Raw genomic sequence first — 22,007 nt, forward strand, 5'->3', positions numbered from 1 at the left:
GAGTGCAGAATATGAGCTTGTCTGATGGGACTGTTTTAACTACCCCTTCTAAAATTCATAGATCTGCGGTTGACTATTTCCAAAATTTTTTGGGTCAGTCTGCCACCTATGCTCTACCAGATCTGAACGACTGGGTCTCCCCTATTATTACTAATGAGGAGAACATGGCCATTGGCATAGACCCTACCATAGAGGATGTTAAGGATGCCCTCTTTACCATTCCCATTGAAAGTAGTCCCGGGCCTGATGGCTTCAGCTCCGGTTTTTTCAGAGTCTGTTGGGGTCTTGTTAAAGATGACCTTCTTGCTGCCATCCAGGATTTTTTCTAGAACCATTTTTTCCCTAGGTGCTACACTGCTTCTGCTATTGTGTTAATTTCCAAGATGGACAAGCCTACGGGCTTTGACAAATTTCGGCCAATTAGCCTCTGCTCAGTGGTTTATAAGATTTGCTCTAAAATTATTGTGGCTCGCTTGACTAGTTTGCTCCCTAATATGATATCGCATGAACAAGGGGCTTTTATCCCAGGTCGCAGTATTTTTGAAAACATCAGTTTAACTCAAGAAATGGCCCACTCCATTCATAGGAAATCAACGGGGGGTAATGTGTTGATTAAACTTGATATGTCTAAGGCTTATGATCGAGTGGATTGGAAATTTCTATTACACGCTCTGAACAAGTTTGGTTTCTCTCCTCATGTTTGTGATTTGATCAATGCCTGTATGTCCTCTTCGTGGTACTCGGTCATGATGAATGGTACCACCATGGGTTTCTTTAAAGGAGAGAGGGGCTTAGACAAGGGGATCCTCTATCCCCTTACCTGTTCATCATTATGCAAGAAGTTCTCTCCCGTCTCATTAAGAAATACTTTGAGGCAGGACAAATTGGACGCTTTACTCAAGCCAGAGGGACCCCCCTTATCTCCCATCTTATGTATGCCGATGATATCATTATATTTGCAAATGGTGGTAAGAAATCTATCCGAGGGTTGATAGAGGTTTTAAACAAGTATGATGCCTGGACATGACAAGTACTCAACAAAGAGAAAAGTGTCATTTTCTTCTCTAAGAGAATTCCGAGTTACAGGAAACATTCCCTTCTCAGACTCACTGGTTTCACTGAGGGTCATTTTCCATTTCTATACTTGGGGGTGCCCATAGTGGATGGTAGGTTGAAGGCTTGTGATTTTGGGGATTTGTTGGGTAAAGTCAAAAATAAGATTGCGGGTTGGAAGATGAAATTACTTTCAGCTGGTGGGAGAGTTATCCTCATGCGCCACATTATAGCTAGTATGGCCACCCATCTTCTAGCGGTGTTAGAGGTCCCTAAAGTGGTGATTACTACTCTGAACAAGCTCCTAAGCTCCTTTTTTGGGGGTGAGTCTGAAGGCAAAGGTCGCAGGAAATGGATGTCATGGAAGAATATCTGCACCCCTACGGATGAGGGTGGGCTGGGTATTACAGATTTTGGGGATGTTCAAAAAGCCTTACACATGAAGCTTGCCTGGAATCTCATCAAGAGTAAGTCCCTCTGGGCGGAATTTTTCAGAGGCAAATACGTCAAAGGAACTCACTTATCGCTATTGGAGCCCTTTAAAGGGACTTGTTTTTGGAAATCAAATGTCTGCAGTATTCCAGAGGTCCTTAATAGCTCCAAATGGGTTGTGAGAGATTTCTTTCTGGTATGACAATTGGGACACGGGAGGTCCCCTCAATAGTCACCTTCCTGTGACTGCTCAGCCTTTGCTTAAGATTAAGGATTGTCATATTGAAAATGGGTGGGATACGTCTCTCTTGAGTAGCTTAGTGGGTCATCAGAAGGCTAGCGAGCTGTATGATTACTTGGCTAGATGGAAGGAGGGCAATGATGTGCTGGTTTGGTTGAGAGATACAGAGGGCATATTTACTACCAAGAGTGCCTGAGATTGCATTAGGGTCCGGGCCCCTCCTCTACCCTGGGCCCAATGGATTTGGCACGCCAATCTTCCTAAGAAAATTTCCATCATGATGTGGAAGGCCACTAATAACTGCCTGAGTGTGGATGATAAGATTAAGATGGTGGGTATTTTGATGGCTTCAAAATGCAATTGCTGCCAAGAGGGCCACACTGAGGACTTGAATCATGTCCTCTGCACGGGGGACCTTCCCCGAAAAGTCTGGCAGCTAGCAGCTAATCAAGTTGGGTTCCACATGCCTATGTTCCTTACTTGGAAGGAACAGACAAATTTCTGGTTTAGTCGCGCGGGTAGCTCTTCCCAAATTTGTATTATTCTTGGCCTTATTCCCTCTATTATTCTTGGCAACTTTGGGAGAGACGTTGTAAAGCTCGGTATGAGGACAAGGTTCAAACAGCTCAGTCGGTTTGGTACGCTTCTAAAGTATGGCTCCGTTGTATCATGGAATAGATTCTGAAAATTTCCTCGGTATCCAACAAGGACATTGATATTTTAAATAGATTGGAGATCCTAGTTGTGTCTCCCAAGCCGCAGAGGGTTAGGGTGGTAAGATGGACACAGCCCCAACAAGGTTGGGTTAAGCTCAACACTGACAGTAGTAGTCTTGGGAACCCAGGCCCTTCTGGCACCGGGGGTGTTATTCGGGATGCTAATGGCAGTCTCCTCTTGGCTTACTCGGTATCTCTGAGTCAAGGTACTAATAACTTTGCCGAACTCAGTAACCTTTTGGAAGGAATTCGTAGATGTTATACCCTCGGGTTTCACCGTGTTGAAATTGAAACAGATTCTCAATTGCTGGTAAATTGGATTACTAAGGGTGACTGTCATACCTGGTACTTAGAAGGCTATTGGGATGATCTTCAAGATTACCTGAATAGGTTGGTTTATACTGTGAATCATATATTTCGTGAAGGAAATACAGTGGCTAACTTTCTAGCAAAGTGTGGGGCTGAGGGCTTGAACTCGGAATGGTCTAACTTTCACACCTGGCCTAATAGGTTAAGAGGTCTTCTTCGCATGGACAAATTCGGCTTACCACATCTGCGGGTTCGGTAAGGTTTGTACCAGGTAAATCGTTTTATTTGTTGGATTGTTTTTTGTTCTTACTTCTCTGTTTTGGTTTTGTTTCTCCCTTGCAGGTTTCCATGTTCATGGTATTTTGCTATTAACAGTGTTGTTATTTTAAGTTAGTGTTGTTCTTTAGACTGGTTTTTTATGCTTGGGTTTTGGATTTTATGTAACCACCATGTGTTGAGTTGTAACCACGATTTTCCTCTGCCACAAGTGAGGGCTATCAATAAAATTGGGGTACCGTCCTTTTTTTTTTTTTTTTTTTTGAGACAAAATTGAGCAAAACCATTTGATAGCGTTCGAATGAAAGTTTTTTTAGGATGATTAAATTTTGTCCCGTATTTCCGGTCGAATGGTAAAATCACCGTGAGGTATGTTCGAACACATATTTATGAGTGGTCGACCAAAATAAATTCGTTCAAATGTATTAACATAAAAAAATGTTCATTAAATTAGTGGTCGAACAAATAACTATGTTTGGATGCATTACGTAGAATGTTTGATCGGATTATGATACAATCGAACGATTTACTAAGAGATGACGTTCGAACTTAGATTTCATGTCCGATGTTGTCAATAACAGAGGGCAACTGCACATGAAATGTCCAAGACACGAGACATGATCAATATGAGCAGGAGAAGTAAATTGACAGTTGGAATCACCAACAATGGAACTCAAGAAAGGATCAATGGATGAGCTCGCCAAAATCCAAAATTGAAATCGTTGGACAATAATGGACTTCAATACCTCACCTCTCTTGATTTCTTAGGGATCTATGCCTGCCCTAAGATGAAGAGCATGTCAGAAGAGAGGCTGCCCCCCTCGATTTCTATTCTAAGATTAGAAATTGCCCATTGCTAAACAAATGGTTGCAAAAGGGAAAAGGAAAAGATTGCACACGTTCCCTACAATTGATTGACAAAGATGTTGTGATCGACTGAAGCAAAAGTCTAGAAAAACATTTGAAAAAAGTTCTGTTGGAGTGTTTCGGAGGTATAATTACTTGTTCATTGTCCTATTCATATAGTCAACGAAACAATTCATTCTTTGTAATTGGACCTCCAAGTCGACGGTAGTCACCATTCAGACGGAATCAAGATTTGCAAGGTGTTTGGGTTGCTTGTCAGGTAGTGGCATGCACCTTTTAGTGTGGATCATTAGGAGTTTTTTCTTTCCTATATATTATTTTAGTTGATGTGAATCAGTGTTTTCACAACCCATATCAAAGCACATCTTTGGATTTCAGGATATCTGAAAGAATATATAAATCAAGGTGAGATACACAACAGGAAACAACTTCAGCCTTTAATTGTAGAAGTCAAAATCCGAAAGCTCTCCAAAACTTCTAAGCAAATTATCAGCATTGATAAAACTAAGATAATATAGAGTCAAGACAAAATAAATGTTATTTACATTACATATATAGAGTCAAAACAAAATAAATGTTACAAATTTGGAGGGTCTTTCCCGCTATGGAACTTATCAGTAAGGCCTAGCTTGGTTACCATGATGAGAGTCTTATCTCATATAATTATTACAACTTTTTCAAATTCTAATAAAAAATATAATAAACAATTCAACTTTTCTAAATCTCAAAATAAAAATTATATTATAATAATATTTTATTTAACTTTCAATTTTTATCTCGTTTCATCTCACCTCATCTATGCAACTTGGATCCTCTAGTAATAGATCTTAGACCCGGATATCAAGATCTCTATTATTATGATCCTATCAAGATCTCTATTATTATGAACCGAGACCATATTGGTATCAAGATTTTGGAGTGAAATTAATTTGGGTGTAAAAACGTAACCGGTATCTTTTGTGTAGTGCACTCAATTTGGGTGTAAAAAGGATGGTTTAGTTAATGAAGTAAGTTGCCTTGCACAATTTAGGAACGTGATTCTCATATCTCACTTCCAAGTTCCAAAGGCATCGTCCATGAAATTAGAACCACTATGCCTTCCTCGGAAATTTCATTTTTGGTAAGCCCTAGTGGCTACTACTATACCATGTGGCTATGTGCTTCCTTCGCTGTAAAGTTAATTTTAAGAACTCGTTCTGCTGATAAAGATAATAAACTTATAAATAATAATAAGATAATTTATAGATAATAATAAAATAGTTTGTGTTAAACCAAAGGCAAGTCAATGAAATTAGCAAGCTTGCTTGAATTCGTTGGCATTTTCTTTTTTGGTAGGCGCTATTATACCACGTGAACTTGATTTTCTCGTCTCTGATCTTTTCCAAAGGCAACGTCCACGAAATTAGCAGTACTGGTAGGCTGGTAGCTTTAATTCCTCGTCATTTTCTTTTTTGGTAGGCCCCACTGTACCACGTGAGCTAGAAATTAGTACCACTGATTTTTCCTTGGTATTTCTTTTCCCACCAAAACCACTACTTTGATTCCTTTCTCAGTAGTGAAAAATAATTGCAGTCACAGAGACACAACGTTTTTCCCAACATAAACAAAAGGTATTTTGTAAAATGATAATTTTATTTTCTTAAACGGGGAATATTTAGTCTGTTTAAAAATTTTATACAATAAATTTTATAAATTGACGTCAATTTATGTGATCCATCATATATATTTTATTTTTATAAATATTTTTTTAATTTTATTATTCTTAAACTAATTGAGTTATTCTACTTATCATGCATATATCATATATTTGATAAAAGAAAAAAATAAAATTTAAAAAATTATACTTAATGTATGATGTGAAGATGATAAATAAAAAATTTTTTTTTTCATAAAGATATTGTGATGAAAGTTCAAAATGTCAATTATTTTCGAACCAATTTAATATTCACTGTATTATCGTGATTAGTGATTTTTTAACAAGAATTATTCACGAGGGATCAGAAAAAGGAAAAGAAAAATTATCATCAACTCCTGCTCCTATAGTATATATTTGGTTTATTTTTATGTCTAATTTATTTCCGAAATTTCCTTTTAGATTGAAAATATCAAATATACCGTTTTATGACTAAGAAATTATATTTACAGTTATAGAATATATAAGCGCCGTGCATTCCTTTTAAAAAATAGAGTAAATATAAAATTCACATAAAAAATTATTGTTTTAATAATAGGCCTCACTATTTTTTAAAAAAAATATATGGCACATGCACAACATATAACTATATCAAGCAATATTACTCTTTCTAGCTACCAACGTGATGCACACCCCCTAACATCAGCAAGTGCAAATAGTATATGCGCTATAAAATGGACTCTGATGCCTCAGATCCGCTAGTTACTGCCTTCATCGACCTTCCACTATCGACACATAAGCCTTATGCACCGATACAATGCCGCTTGGCACATCTTAGCACACAATTTTTTATTTTGAAAACAAATTGAGTCTCTCGTTAAGAAAATAATTTATATGTAAATCTCAAATTTATCTAATATATTTTTAAAAAAATACACATTTTAATATTTCAAATATCATCTCTCAAATGTCAATTTTGGAAGCACAACTACTTATACCAAGTGGCTATGTGCTTCCTTTGCTATAAAGGAATGGACAGATGAAATTGCAATAAGAAACTGAAGTCAAAGTTGCATTAACTAAGTAGATTAAAAAAAATAATATTATTTTATAATTTTAGAAAATGAGATGACTGATCCAATAATTCAAGTTTTGAAAAAAAACCAACAAATATTATACCATGCCAACTTGATTATTTCTCATCTCATTAACTTGATTTGTACCACTGCTTTTTCCTAGGCATTTCATTTATGGTAGGCCCTATTATACCATGTGCAGTTGACTAATTCTCATCTCAGTTTTCCAAAGGCAAGCAATATAGTACTACTATATTGGTAGTACTATATAGTACCAAGTGGCGGGCTACGTGATAATTCCTTCGCTATATATAAAGCTAATTTTAAAGGAATGGACACATAAATCATGCATGTGTATTCATTCGAGTATATATCAATCCTTTCCTTAAAAAAAAAAAAAAAAGAGAAAAGAGTATATGATCAATCTTATATATATTTGTAGGTATATTTCCAAAACCATTCACATTCCATTTTTTAAAGCGTGTTTGTATGTTTCAATTTTTTGCAAAGACACGGAAGGAAATATATAACTCCATGTTTTGTTAGCGAGGTTTTGATAATTTTTTTGAAACAATATGAAATGTTCTTTTATTTTTTTTTTATGAAAAATATATTTCATTCATTTATGAAAGCAGAATTACACATGTGACCTGATACATACATGTGTGGAAATATTTTTTTATTGAGTTTTGTAAAGGTGTATAGGAAATTTTTATTTTTTTAATATATAAAAATTTTAAAATTGTTTCAAAATAATCTTTTTCAAAAAAAAAAAAAAAAGAAATTTTAGGGACCAGATGTGGTGTCCAGAGAAAACTTACACCGATATTATGCCACGTGCGGTTTTCTCACAGTCGAAATATAGAACCGACTACAACTTACCTCCCCCATACACCTCCTCGATCCAGTCCTCCGTCTTTCTCTTTCTCCCCTCTCTCTCTCCTCAGTGATTTCCATCCCCCTTTCTCTCCTTAGTTAAATATTGCATTAACTAGGTAGATTAAAAAAAATATTATTATTTTATAATTTTAGAAAATGAGACGACTAATCCAATAATTCAAGTTTTGAAAAAAAGCCAAAAAATATTTTTCAACTGAACAATGATATAATGACAATTATTTCACAATTTTATCCCAATTTTTTTTCATTGATAATGAGATATGACGTACATGGACCAAATAAGCCCTTACTTTGTGCAGAGATGAGGGTCCAATAATGGCTCTTTATAAATAGCTGGGGTCATTGACTTGACCTGGTGCAATCAGATGGTGTTGGATCACTGCAGTAGGCTGTTTCCTCCACATATAGTACTCATTGCCAAATATTGCTTGCAAACACATTTTACACTCTGCTCTTTGCAATCTCACCTTCCAGCTTTCATTTGCTTTTTCCCCTTTCAAAGAACAAAACATGGCCGAATTAGTGGGAGGAACACTTCTCTCTGCCTTCCTTAAAGTATTATTTGATAGGATGGCATCTCAGGAGCTTGTTGATTTTCTAAGGGGGAGCAAACTCAATGATGGGCTCTTGGACAAGTTGAAAACGATATTGTTGTCCGTTGAAGTTGTGCTTGAAGATGCCGAGGACAAACAAGTTACGAATCCTAGCATGAAAAATTGGCTTGATGAGCTTAAGGATGCTGTCTATGATGCAGAGGACGTCTTAGATAAGATTGCAACTAAAGCCTTACAATCTAAATTAGATGCGGAATTTGGAACCAATATTGCAAGTAAGGTACGAAACTCCATCCATACTTCTTTTTTTTTAAAGAAGATAGAAGTAAGGATTAAAGGGATACTTGGGAGATTAGAAAATCTAGCAAGTCAACAGAATCTCATGGGTCTAGTACAGGCTAGTACTGTCGGAGGGAAACCATCTAAAACTACTTGTTTGGTAGAAGATTCTGACATTTGTGGTAGAAATGATGATAAGGAAGAAATAATTAATAAGTTACTTCCGGATGATGCTAGTGACAATAAGATAGGTGTGATTGCCATAGTTGGCATGGGGGGACTGGGCAAGTCCACCCTTGCTCAGCTTGTATACAATGACAAAAAGGTCCAAAAGCATTTTGACCTTGTAGCATGGGTTTGTGTTTCAGAGGATTTTGATATGTTTAAAGTAACGAAAACAATTCTGGAAGTAGTAACTTCTTCGACCAGTGATATTCAAGATCTAAATCGGCTTCAACTTCAACTAAAGGAGAAATTGATGGGAAAGAAATTCCTATTGGTCTTGGATGATGTTTGGAATAGGAATTACCCTGAATGTGAGATATTAAGTAACCCCTTTAAATCTGGGGCACAGGGAAGTAGGATCATCGTAACAACGCGCGATGTTGATGTTGCATTAGCCATGCGTGCTTTTGAAATCCATCATCTAAAGGAATTACAAGACGAGGATTGTTGGAAACTATTTGCAAGGCATGCATTTCTGCATGATGCTAACTCCTATATGCATTCCCATCAGTTTGAAGAGTTAGGTCGACAAATTGTTGAAAAATGCAAAGGTCTACCTTTAGCAATAAAGACAATTGGGGCCCTCTTGCGATCCAAAGTTGATGTTAGTGACTGGGATGAGGTTTTGAATAGTGAGATATGGAGTTTTTCAAATGAAATTCTTCCTGCTCTAAGATTAAGCTATAGACACCTTCCCTCATATATAAAACGGTGTTTTGCTTACTGTTCAATATTTCCAAAAGACCATCCCTTCAAGAAACATGAATTAGTTTTATTATGGATGGCAGAAGGTTTTCTCCACGAAACTAAATACAAAACAATGGAAGCAGTTGGTAATTATTACTTTGGCACTCTTGTATCAAGATCATTATTTCAGAAGTCGAATGAAGATGAACTATGTTTTGTGATGCACGATCTCATCAATGACTTGGCAAAATTTGTGTCTGGTGAATTTACATTTAGGTTGGAGGTTGATAGCCGTTCTCATCAAAATGTTAACAAGACTCGTCATGTGTCGTATGCTAGAGATGAGTATGAAAATTTTAAGAGGTTCGAGACTCTTCAAGAAGCTAAGCAATTGCGTACATTTTTGGCATTAAAATCGGCGTCAAGAAATTGTTTCTACATATCTAAAAAGTTGTTGCGTGATTTATTGCCAATGTTAAGTTGTTTACGGGTGCTCAACCTATCTAATTACAGGGAGCTGTGCGAGTTGCCTGAATCAATTGGAAAAATTACACAGTTACGTTATTTGGACATTTCTCATACAGCACTTAAAAGGTTGCCTGATTCTTTATGCAAGTTGTACAATTTGCAAACACTGAAGTTATCTAATTGCGGAAAACTTGAAACATTGCCAAGAGACATGCAAAAACTCGTTAATTTACGTCATCTTGATTTGACTCAAACTCCCTGCATAATGGAGATGCCGATACATATGGGAAAACTAAAATGTCTCCAGACATTAACCAAGTTTATGGTTAGCAAACGCTGTGGGTGTAGCATTAGAGAATTGGGAAAGCTTGCAAATCTTCGAGGAGCACTTTCTATCTTGGGTCTTGAAAATGTTGAATCTTTCACCGATGCAGAAGGTGCATGCTTGAGGAATAAAATGGACCTTAAAGAGTTGGCATTAAACTGGAAAAAAGGTTCAAATACTGAGATTTCAGAAAGTCAAAGAGATGTACTCAACGGTCTGCAACCACATAGAAACCTGAAAAGTCTCACTATAAATGACTACATGGGTGGAAGTTTTCCAAATTGGGTAGGGGATCATTCCTTCCCTTACGTAACATCTATTGATTTGGAAAACTGTAAATATTGTTGCAGCTTACCAGCACTTGGGCAGCTACTCTCTTTACAAAACCTCTCTATTGTTGGCTTTGATGGAATTGTAGTAGTGGGTGAAGAGTTTTACGGAAGTACTGGTTCTTCTTCTATTAAGCCGTTTGGGGCATTGAAATTTTTAAAATTTGAGCAGATGTTGAATTGGGAGAAATGGTCTTCGTTTGGTGAAGAAAATGAAGGAGGAGCTTACCATCGTCTCGAGAAGCTTTATATTCGGAGATGCTCAAAGCTAACGGGAGATTTGCCCCTTCACCTTCCTTCTTTGGGTATCCTTGAGATTACAGATTGTCCGAAGATGTTGGCTTCACTCCCAAGGGCTACGCCTACATGTCAATTGGAGCTGACAAATTGTAGAGAGGATATATTAAGGGAAATGCCAATTCATGTTACGAAGGAGCTCACAATTGGAGGATTTGATGCAGTGGATATGGGTGACTTTTTCTCGCATATGTCTCTTCCAGTGGGTGGTCTACCCTCTACATTAAACAATTGCAAGAAGTTAGGGCTCCCAATAAACTTGGACTATTCATGCCTTGAAGTTTTGAAGTTGTTCGATTGTGATTCTCTCCGGTCCATTCCAATGGATTTATTCCCAAATGTTAAGGATATGGCAATCCGAAGTTGTACAGATCTAGAATCTCTTATAGTTGCAGAACAACATCAACATGATTTAGTGGCCTTGTCGTCTCTAACTATTGAAGGGTGTCCTAATTTTGTGTCATTTCCGAGAGGAGGATTGCACGCCACCAACCTTGGAAAGTTAAAGATCGAAAATTGTAAGAGTTTGAGATCGCTACCTGACAAGATGCACATGCTCCTTCCATCTCTTTCTCGATTTTGGATAAGTGGGTGTACAAATATTGAGACGTTTCCAGAAAGGGGCTTACCTTCCAGTCTGAATGAACTTGGAATTTGGGATTGTGATAAACTCGTTGAGAGTCGGATGGGGTGGAGTTTGCAAAATCTTGCCTCTCTTAGAGAATTGGAAATTATAGGCGGATCGAAATCAGATGTGGTGTCTTTTCCAGAGAAGGGGTTGCTTCCCACAAATCTGATCTTTCTAATGATTTCTGAATTCCCAAATTTGACGTCGTTCGACAAGAATGGGTTTGAGAACCTCACCTCTCTTAAAAGTTTGTATATCTCTTACTGCGACAATCTCAAGTGCATCTCAAAAGAGGGGCTTCAACGCTTAACCTCTCTAAAACGTTTGTATATTTGTAACTGTCCAAAGCTGGAGCGCATGCCAGAAGAGGGGCTTCAACACCTCACCTCTCTTGAAGATTTGGCAATCATCAATTGTCCAAAGCTGGAGTACTGCATGTTAGAAGAGGGGCTTCAACACCTCACTTCCCTTTCTGTTCTATGCATCGAGAATTGTCCTTTATTAACGAAGAGAAGGAAAGAAAAAGAATGGCGGCACAAGTTTGCTCACATCCCCTTCAAAATAGTTGACGAGGAATTGATTGACTGAGCTGGCTCAAAAGTATATGATCAAAACAAGGTACGTTAGGTATAATCCCCCAATTTTTTGAAAAATAAATATACCCTAATTTTTAAACATAATTTTATAGATAGAGAAAATGATCTTCCAAAAAAAATTTATAATCCCGGCCATATGCTTTGCAAAATTTTACAAAATTTCAATATATTTAGAAATGACTCTCTAATTATTTCGTATAGTCCAAGAATTTTGTACAATTTCTATATATTATTTATTTTTAAGAGTGTGGTCTCACCAAAATTAAATCAAAATTAAGTTTAGGAGAAATAATAAACTTATTAATATAGATCGCAAAGTTTTTTGTTATATAATATTAGGCATCTTAATGTGAAATCCAAAGAGAGAATACAAGAAAAATCATTTAAGATCTCTACTATAGTATTATATGCTTAATGTGACACAAAAATATCTAGAGTTTACATGTAGCTTAATAAACTAACTTAAATAGTGACATTCTAAAAGATCACTTTGTAGTTTCTATGAAACAAATAAATTCTAAATATTTCATTAAAAAAAATAATAGATAAATATTATTTCATAAAACATTATCATAAAAAATTTGAAACATTTATTAAGATGTATTTTAGAATTTTATTTCTACGTGTATATGGAAAATTATCGAGATCTAATTTTATATATAGTTTTTTTTTTCTTTTTTGAATCTCAATGTGACACTAGAAAATTTGGCCCCCCCTCAGAAAAATTGTTGGTTTCACCACTGATTGCCACTCTTCTTTTGTCTCTTTGGATGTCAATGTAGTTGGTGTTAATTTAGGGATCGGAGACAAAACCATTATGTTGATCGGAAGTCTATTAGTGAGTATCAAATCTATTATTTAATTTTGAATAGAAAAAATATTTTGGATGATTGTAAAAGCAAGTGATCACTTTTTGTTTTTGTTTTTGTTTTTGTTTTTCATTGTTGTTGGTCATGACACTTTTTTTCACTTGTTAATTTGCAGACATGTGACATGATCAATGTGGGAAAAATGGTTGTTCATCTACACCGAAGTTTTTGCCTTGTGAAATTGTAACATGATCAATGTTAAAAGTTGAGAAGAGTTGAGATGAGAAGCCAAGATATTAGCAGATAACAAGTAGAACTAGAACATTCCGTGAAGCAATGTTTTGGCTTTTTATGTTAAAACTGTTTGTGTTGCAACTGTTTTTTTTTTTTTTTGGGTCATGATCTGTTGGATTTAAGTCATTTGATTGTTCGAATTGCATTTTGCTCCGAAATAAGTTGAGAGTTTAGGGGCTTTGGATGTCCTCCAAGAATCCACTTCATTCAGAAATTCAATTATTTTGATTTCAATCCCCCTCAAATTCTACTCCAAATTGTAATGTTTCTAGTGATAGAGACATATGAAGTAAATTCTACAATTCGGGGGAGAGGAAAATTTTATAAAGAACATCATTTTCACATTGCCAACATCAATCTATCAATGGATGGAAATTTCAGAAAAAACAAAAATTATGTGTACAATCCTTCCTTTATACAAGAAGATATGGAAAAATAACTACATTTACAGGGGCTATTTGTATTTAATTGAACATATATCCATAGCAACGGTACGCTATCCACACACACTGTCCTTGGTCCATCTTCGATTACCTTAGGAATGACATGTGGAGCAATGTCTTCCCCCAATATTTCCCACAAAGCTTCATGCAAGTATTCCCTAAACATCGTATAGCTTGTATACAAACACCCTTCAATAGTAACCACTGTTCCTCTCATTTTAACACCAGTTCTGGTCCTTCCACCTGTGATGCCGCCACTTCCATCCCGGCCTATCTTTTTCAAGATTCCCCCGATACCAGCAGCTGCCAATCTAGCAACTCTACGGGTCACCGCATTGCATAAATTTACAATGAGCTTTCTAACCTTTAAAGGGACATCAGGAATCTGAAATGAAAAAGCCTACCGAGTAAACAAATCATCAAAGCACCAAGTGATCTATTTGGGTTATCATTCTTCCAAGGAAACAGAAACACTAAATTGATTAGTGGCATCTACCTCCAGTACATCTTTCAAGATTCTTGCTACTTCTATCAATTCAGGGGAGTCATCTTCATGCATGGCAGAAATCATTCGCGTCCTAAAATTGAAAAGGGGGATACCATGAAAATCTATAGCATTCAAAAGGCCTGTTAAACTGCATTACAAGCATGACAATATCGTATATATTTTTCAGGAGAAATGCTTGGTCTACAAAGGGATCTTACAAAAAGAAATAATTTACAAAATGATGTGGCTTAATATGATATATTTGACCAAAGAAGGGCACTTTAGGCTTACCCCAAGGGAGTAAACCTACAAGAATCATGTACAAAGTAATCCAAGGAAACTCCTAGTGAGGAATCAAACACAGGATCTTTGAGTCTACAACTCATCCCAACCCTGCCTTTGAGCATTTGGTATCTAACTCTTACTACAAGACACATATTTTATAGATATAAAGTCATTACAATACGACAAACAACAAACTATATACAATCAAATATATAAAATAGCATTATCAATCTCTTAGTGAAACGATGGAAAGATCGCGAGTCTGTATGATGATGAATCTTCAACTTCAATCTATATGTTTTGTTTATAGAAAACAGGATGCATGAGATAAAAAAGTACTCCAGAAATGCAGAGGTGGAGTGTGCATGTGTGACACACTTTGGGGAGGGGTGTGGATATGATTCATTGGTTCCAAGATGGCCTGTACGGGAATTGGAGTTGGGGATTAGGAAAGGATTAGAGAGAGAGAGGGAGAGATGCAAAGTATGATGACTTTGTGGGATTTCCTTTTTAGGTGGTTGATGGGGGAATGGAGTCAACTGAGGTTTGAGTTGAGTTATGAAGATAAGTTTCTTTTGTTTTTTGGAGGTTTGGTTCTCTTTTTGGTATAGAAAAAAATGCATAATGTGAGTACCAAAATGTTTTGTTCCTCAAGTCTTAATGATATATCTCTCTAATAATCGATCTGGGTTGACCCAAATTAAGGATTCTTAACTTTCTATGTAAACCTGTTTTTGTTGAATTTTTTGGGGCTTGACCAGCATATAAAAGGATAGAAATATAAATTCCAAACTCGAAAGGGGCAGAGAGTAACTTCCAGAGGTTGAACAGAAGCCACAAAGTGCCAAGAAGGGAAAATTGTCTGCATAGTTTGCTTGTACTTGTTGGGTCCAAAAGTTGCGCTTGGCCCAATCAAATCTTGCATTTGCATACATAGTTCATAGCTGTGTTCCTATTTTTAGCCATGGAATTAGTTGTGGTTCAGTGTCTTCAAGGGTGCAAGCTAGTGAATAGAGTGTAGGGACTAATAAAATCAATGGAATATTGATAAGAGTTGATGGATCAGGTAAGGACCATGTGCCTATAGAGCTTAACCCCTGTTGTATATTTCAGTACTTACAAATATTCCTCCAGTGTATTAAACTTGAAGAAATTAGTTGTCTACAAATTTGGGATGAGATAGATGTTGAGAGTTGAGACAACCCGTTTAAAAAAATTGTGGGATGAGATACATTTCTACTACTTTTTTCCTCAACCAAATATAGCCTTGTTTAGCATAAAAATCTGGTAAAATCTGAACATAATCTAGCCTAGCCTGGAAAAATAAGAACATAATCTGAACATTTTCCTCAACCACCACACCATTTTATGTGTGAAATTCCTACCCCATCCAGTACCAATTTTTTATTTTGCCCCTTTCATTATGATGATGATCTTGAGTTTTGAATGCCAAAATAAAAAATTTCTCTCTCCAAAAAGTTTACTGTTCTTCTCCCTCATATCTAGTATTCAAAACAAAAATTGTAATGATAATCAATGGCTCGTTTTTACTGAAATTTAATTACCTTGTCAAGGTTTCCTCATTTATTTTTTATAAACCAACATATTATTTTCTTCCCAAAATTGAATGCATGATTTTCAAGACAATACAAAACAAATTCTGAATAATACAGACAAATTCATGACCGAGAGGGAGGTTCTGAACAAAATAATCATATTATGCAAACCAAAACACAGTCTAGCCGAGATAGAGGTTCTGAAAAATGACAGAGAAATCGGGCAAACCCCAAAACACAGAGCAACCCCCAAAACGATCACATATGCTTTCCCAACCACCACAAGATTCAGACCAGTTCGAGTGTTACACGACAGCTAAGGGACAGTGAGGTGAAGAGGAGAAGCGTCGGGTGCGAATGAAGGGGCGTACGAAGTGATGAAGTCGTGAGAGAAATTGGGGAAGAATAATTCGACCAAGCCCTAGAATCTTCAAGTAATGCTATGGGCTTCATGGGCCGATGAAAGAAGAGTATCGGGCTTCAAATGGCAAGGAACGCGGTTGGGAGCTTCACCGACTGGGCCTTCGTCATTGTTTTTATTTGATGTTTCATGTAATAGATACAGCCCATTATATGTTAAGGGCAGTTTAGTAATTTCTTGCTTTCAGTACTATTTAGGTCTGTCACTATGACAGAGTTAGTTATGCAAAAACACTCAAGAATATTCTCTATTCTGACATTGGAGGAGCCTCCCTCGAAGAAGGCCTTTTATCTCTATCAATACACAGTTTATCAATTTTCTTCCGTATTCAATCTCATTCATCTTTATCTCATTCATCAATTACAAATAATCTGCTACAAGTGGTATCCAGAGCCCTCGGTCCTCTTCTTACAATGGCTGATGGTACTCGTCTTGCCCAACTCCAAGAAGGATTTAACTCCTTCAAGAGCTCGACTGAAGAAGATATGAAGCAAACCGAATCCCAGTTCAACACGATTGGAGTAGAAATGCAAGCTGTACGCAGGCAAATGGAGGCCATGATGAAGCAGTTTACTGCTCTGTCTTCAGACCTGCAAAACGTGAATAACCACAAATCAACAAACTCAAATTTGGCTGGAGGGTCAAATCAGAATGCCCAGATGGTGCTGCACACAGGGGAAGTGTACCCGAGAGCTATAAGATTGGATTTCCCAACCTTCAATGGAGATGACCCACATGGATGGCTCTACAAGGTGAATCAGTTCTTTTCTTTTCATAACACGTTACCTCAACATCGTTTGAGACTTGCTTCTTTCCATATGGAGGGCAAGGCCCTCGTATGGTTCCAAGATCTTGATGAGTCGGGAGTCTTAACATCTTGGGATGAATTTGTTAAAGTCCTATTGCTTAGATTTGGGCCTAGTAGCTATGATGACCCTATGGAGCAATTAACGAGACTAAGACAAGTAGGATCTGTTGAGGAATATAAAGCTCACTTTGAGTCTTTATCAAATAGATTACGAGGGCTCTCAGAACAGTACAAACTAAGCTGTTTTTTGAGTGGTCTACGTGATGATATAAGGCTGACAGTCCGCATGTTTAACCCACACAATCTTATCTCAGCATATGGCCTTGCAAAAATTCAAGAGGAGAAAACTACCTTACACAAGAAATTCATTCACAGAACCAATAACCATCACCACTATGAACCAGCCACCCTAAAAATCAATTCCACCCCACTTGACAGCCAGAAACACAATCCAAAAGCTATTGTACCTGTCCACAAGATTAGTCCAGCCCAAATGAGGGAGAGGCGCGAGAAGGGCCTTTGCTATAATTGTGACTCCAAATGGCACCCAGGGCATAGGTGCCAAAGTCCTAAACTCTATCTCATTGAGGAGGTGTTGGAGGATGACACACTACTAGAAGAACCACCAGACAGTTTGCCCTTACAACCTGTTTGTTCAGATCTGTCCAGACCAGAAAAAGAGCCAGAAATCTCACTACATGCCATTATTGGCTCTCCTAATCCTAAAACCATGAGAGTTAGAGGGAAAATTGGCAGCCAAGGTGTCACTATTCTAATTGATTCAGGAAGTACACATAACTTCCTAGATACTACCATTATCTCACGTGTTCCATTGTCAGTTTTATCTGAGCACAAAGTTAAAGTTAAAGTGGCTAATGGAGATCAACTTGAGAGTGAAGGGAAGGTGATGGGAGTCAATATCAGCATCCAAGGGGAAGTGTTCCAGGTCAACATGTATTTGCTGGACTTAGCTGGTTGCGACATGGTTTTAGGAGTCCAATGGCTGCAAGCATTGGGATCCATCCTGTGGAACTTCAAAGAATTGACCATGCAATTCCAACACAATGGCAAGGCTGTAATATTGAAGGGGTTGAATGCTCATCACTTGCTTGAGGAGGGGTCAATGCAGCGCACTAATCGTATGGAGACTAAAGGACTTTTATTGCAGTTGATTGAAGAATCCACCACAAATCCACCACATTCTATACCTGAACCAATTCAGCACCTACTCAATCATTACCAAGACATCTTCTGCACCCCAAAAGGCCTCCCTCCTAGCCGTACACATGACCATTCTATCACACTACAGCCAGGAACAAAACCAATATCGGTGAGGCCATATCGCTACCCCTATTTTCAGAAGGAGGAAATTGAAAAGATTGTGAAAGAACTCATGGAGTCAGGGGTTATACGACCATCTCAAAGCCCTTACTCATCTCCATGCCTTTTGGTGAGAAAGGCCGATGGAACTTGGCGATTATGTGTGGATTACAGGGCGCTGAACAGTGCCACAATTAAGGATAAATATCCTATTCCGGTGGTGGATGAGCTAATGGATGAACTCCATGGGGCTAAAATTTTTTCTAAACTTGATTTGAGATCAGGTTACCATCAAATCAGGGTGCGCCCGGAGGATGTTCCTAAAACTGCTTTTAGGACACATGAAGGTCACTACGAGTTCCTAGTTATGCCTTTTGGCTTAACTAATGCGCCCTCCACATTTCAAAGCCTAATGAACCAGGTTTTTAAACCCTATCTCCGTCACTTTATTTTGGTATTTTTTGATGATATACTAATCTATAGTAGTGATGTTGAGATGCACTTAGCACACTTGAAACTCACTTTTGAATTACTAAGACAACATCAATTATTTGCCAAGTTGAGTAAGTGTTGTTTTGGGCAAGAAGAAATTGCCTATTTGGGCCATCTCATTTCGGGCAACGGCATTAGAGCTGATCCAGAAAAATTGAAAGCCATGAAGAATTGGCCTGTTCCAAGATATATCAAGGCCTTGAGAGGCTTCTTGGGGTTAACGGGTTACTACCGACGATTTGTGAAAGGATATGGGGCAATTGCAGCAAGGCTCACTGAACTGTTAAAAAAAGACAGTTTTCAGTGGACTGAGACAGCCCTAACTGCCTTTGAACAGCTCAAACAGGCCATGTGTCAACCACCAGTTTTGGCCTTACCTAATTTTCAATTACCTTTTGTAATTGAATGTGATGCCTCCGGAGAAGCTATTGGGGCGGTGCTAATGCAAGAAGGACGGCCACTAGCTTTTTTCAGTCAAGCTCTTAAAGGCCGAGCACTAGCTATGTCCACTTACGAAAAGGAGCTAATGGCACTAGTTTCAGCGGTACAGAAATGGCGACCCTACTTGTTGGGCCACTCTTTCGTAGTGAAAACGGACCATCAAAGTCTGAAATTTTTACTAGATCAGAGAGTGGGCACTCCAATGCAGCAAAAATGGATCTTGAAACTCATGGGGTATGATTTTCTGGTGGAATACAAAAAGGGGAGAGAGAATGTGGTAGCGGATGCCTTATCTAGGCAAGAGCTGGAAAATGAAGTGACCGTGGCTCTCATTACACTTCCTAGCTGGGATTGGCTCACTGAAATCAAAAGCCTCTATGATTCTGATTCAGAGGTAACATCATTGTTTCAAAAACATCAAGAAAATAGGCTGCCTCCTCAATATGTGGTCAAAGATGGGATCTTGTTTTATAAAAACAGAATCTATATCCCAGCCCACTCAAACCTCATTGACAAAATCCTACACTTGGTGCATAGCAGTCCCATAGGAGGACATTTGGGATTTGATAAGACCCTACATAGACTCACTAAAGATTTCTTCTGGCCGGGTTTAAAAAGAGACTTAAAATTTTTTTTACGGAGTTGCGACACGTGTCAAACAGGGAAGGTGGATAACACACTACCGAGTGGACTCCTACAACCTCTTCCCATTCCATCCAAACCTTGGACAGATATCTCCATGGACTTTGTAGAGGGTCTACCCCATTCTCAAGGGTTTAATGCTTTATGGGTAGTGGTGGACAGATTTACAAAGTATGCCCACTTCATACCCATTTCACATCCCTATACAGCTAAAGTAGTGGCTCAACTGTTTGTTAAGCATATCTTTAAGCTACATGGAATGCCCCATTCCATTGTCTCGGATAGAGACCCCACATTCACAAGCAAATTTTGGAAAGAATTGTTCTCATTACAGGGTGTGCAACTGGCTTTCAGCACTGCCTACCATCCTCAAACAGATGGTCAAACCGAGGCAGTAAATAAGTGGGTCGAGAACTACCTAAGGAGCTATGTCAGTGACAATCCTAAGGATTGGTCTAATTGGGTTGCCTTGGCTGAATGGTGTTATAATTCAACCCAACATGCCTCAACTAAAATTACTCCCTTCGAGGCACTGTATGGCTACATGCCACCTAAACTAACTAGCTACCTACCCAACACAGCAAGGATAGCAGAGGTCGAAATTACATTACAGCAGAGGGATCAGATTTGGCACCTGCTTAGACAGAATCTCGTTCGGGTTCAGCAAAGGATGAAGAAATATGCGGATAAACACAGGAAAGAACAACAATTCCAGACAGGGGATTGGGTCTATTTGAAACTACAGCCATATCGTCAGTCTTCAATTCATCACAGACAAAATTTTAAATTGTCCCCTCGTTACTATGGCCCGTTCCAGATCCAAGAAAAAATTGGTGAAGTGGCTTACAAACTTCAGCTACCTAGCACTACACAGATACACAACGTATTCCATGTGTCTCAACTAAAGCCAACCCTAGCTCACAATGTCAATCCACTGCCTACTCTACCACCAGTTAACTCAAAGGGAATTTTGAAGCCAGAACCGGAAGAAATAATTTCAAGGAGGATGAGAAAAGTAAAGAACCTACCTTTAGTCGAAGTACTTGTCCGTTGGCAAGGGCAGCCCGTGGAGGAAGCTTCTTGGGAACCTTATCGACAGCTCTGTGGGGACTTCCCTCACCTTGTGGGCAAGGTTCTCTAAGGGGGAGGGATTTGTTACACGACAGCTAAGGGACAGTGAGGTGAAGAGGAGAAGCGTCGGGTGCGAACGAAGGGGCGTACGAAGTGATGAAGTCGTGAGAGAAATTGGGGAAGAATAATTCGACCAAGCCCTAGAATCTTCAAGTAATGCTATGGGCTTCATGGGCCGATGAAAGAAGAGTATCGGGCTTCAAATGGCAAGGAACGCGGTTGGGAGCTTCACCGACTGGGCCTTCGTCATTGTTTTTATTTGATGTTTTAATAGGTACAGCCCATTATATGTTAAGGGCAGTTTAGTAATTTTCTGCTTTCAGTACTATTTAGGTCTGTCACTATGATAGAGTTAGTTATGCAAAAACACTCAAGAATATTCTCTATTCTGACATTGGAGGAGCCTCCCTCGAAGAAGGCCTTTTATCTCTATCAATACACAGTTTATCAATTTTCTTCCGTATTCAATCTCATTCATCTTTATCTCATTCATCAATTACAAATAATCTGCTACATCGAGCAAACAAACACTTCCCCAGAAATCGAAAATAGAAGAATGGATGCAAGAAATCTACCCTTGTGAAGCACAATAGAAATCGACGAAAGCGAGACTTTAATCGAGACAGTCTAGGGCAAAAATCGAGCAACCAAAATCCAGCCTTCGTAGTTGCAACTTTCGATTTCCTCTTGCAATGGTTTAAAACTGTCCAAGCCTTATGTTCCTCGACCGAGAGGGAAAAAAAAGCTGGAAAAAGAATGAAACGAAACTGAAAAGGAAAAAAAAATAGAGAGAAGGGGAGGGAGGGAGGGAGTGTTCGGCGAGGGAAGAGAGAAAGGGAGAGAAAAAGAAGGGAAGGGAGAAAGAAACAGGTTTCAGAGAGAGAAAAGGAAGATGAAAACCAACAATAGGGGAACCGAAACACGTAGGAACAAGGATTACGGTTGGGGAAGGAGTTTCAGAGTTAAAAATTACCTTTGTTTTTTTTT

General features: G+C 38.1%; 1 protein-coding gene across 1 annotated transcript; it reads left to right on the forward strand.

Annotated features, from left to right (window-relative positions):
• The first annotated feature begins 8,494 nt into the window (after positions 1-8,494).
• Positions 8,495-11,883, forward strand: LOC108996772 (putative disease resistance protein At3g14460). The gene has a single exon (XM_035690090.1). The coding sequence runs from the start codon at positions 8,608-8,610 to the stop codon at positions 11,881-11,883; it is 3,276 nt and encodes a 1,091-aa protein (XP_035545983.1). The 5' UTR covers positions 8,495-8,607.
• Positions 11,884-22,007: the final 10,124 nt, after the last annotated feature.

The sequence above is a fragment of the Juglans regia genome, chromosome 5 (genome assembly GCF_001411555.2).
Source record: "Juglans regia cultivar Chandler chromosome 5, Walnut 2.0, whole genome shotgun sequence".
Taxonomy (NCBI): Eukaryota; Viridiplantae; Streptophyta; class Magnoliopsida; order Fagales; family Juglandaceae; genus Juglans; species Juglans regia.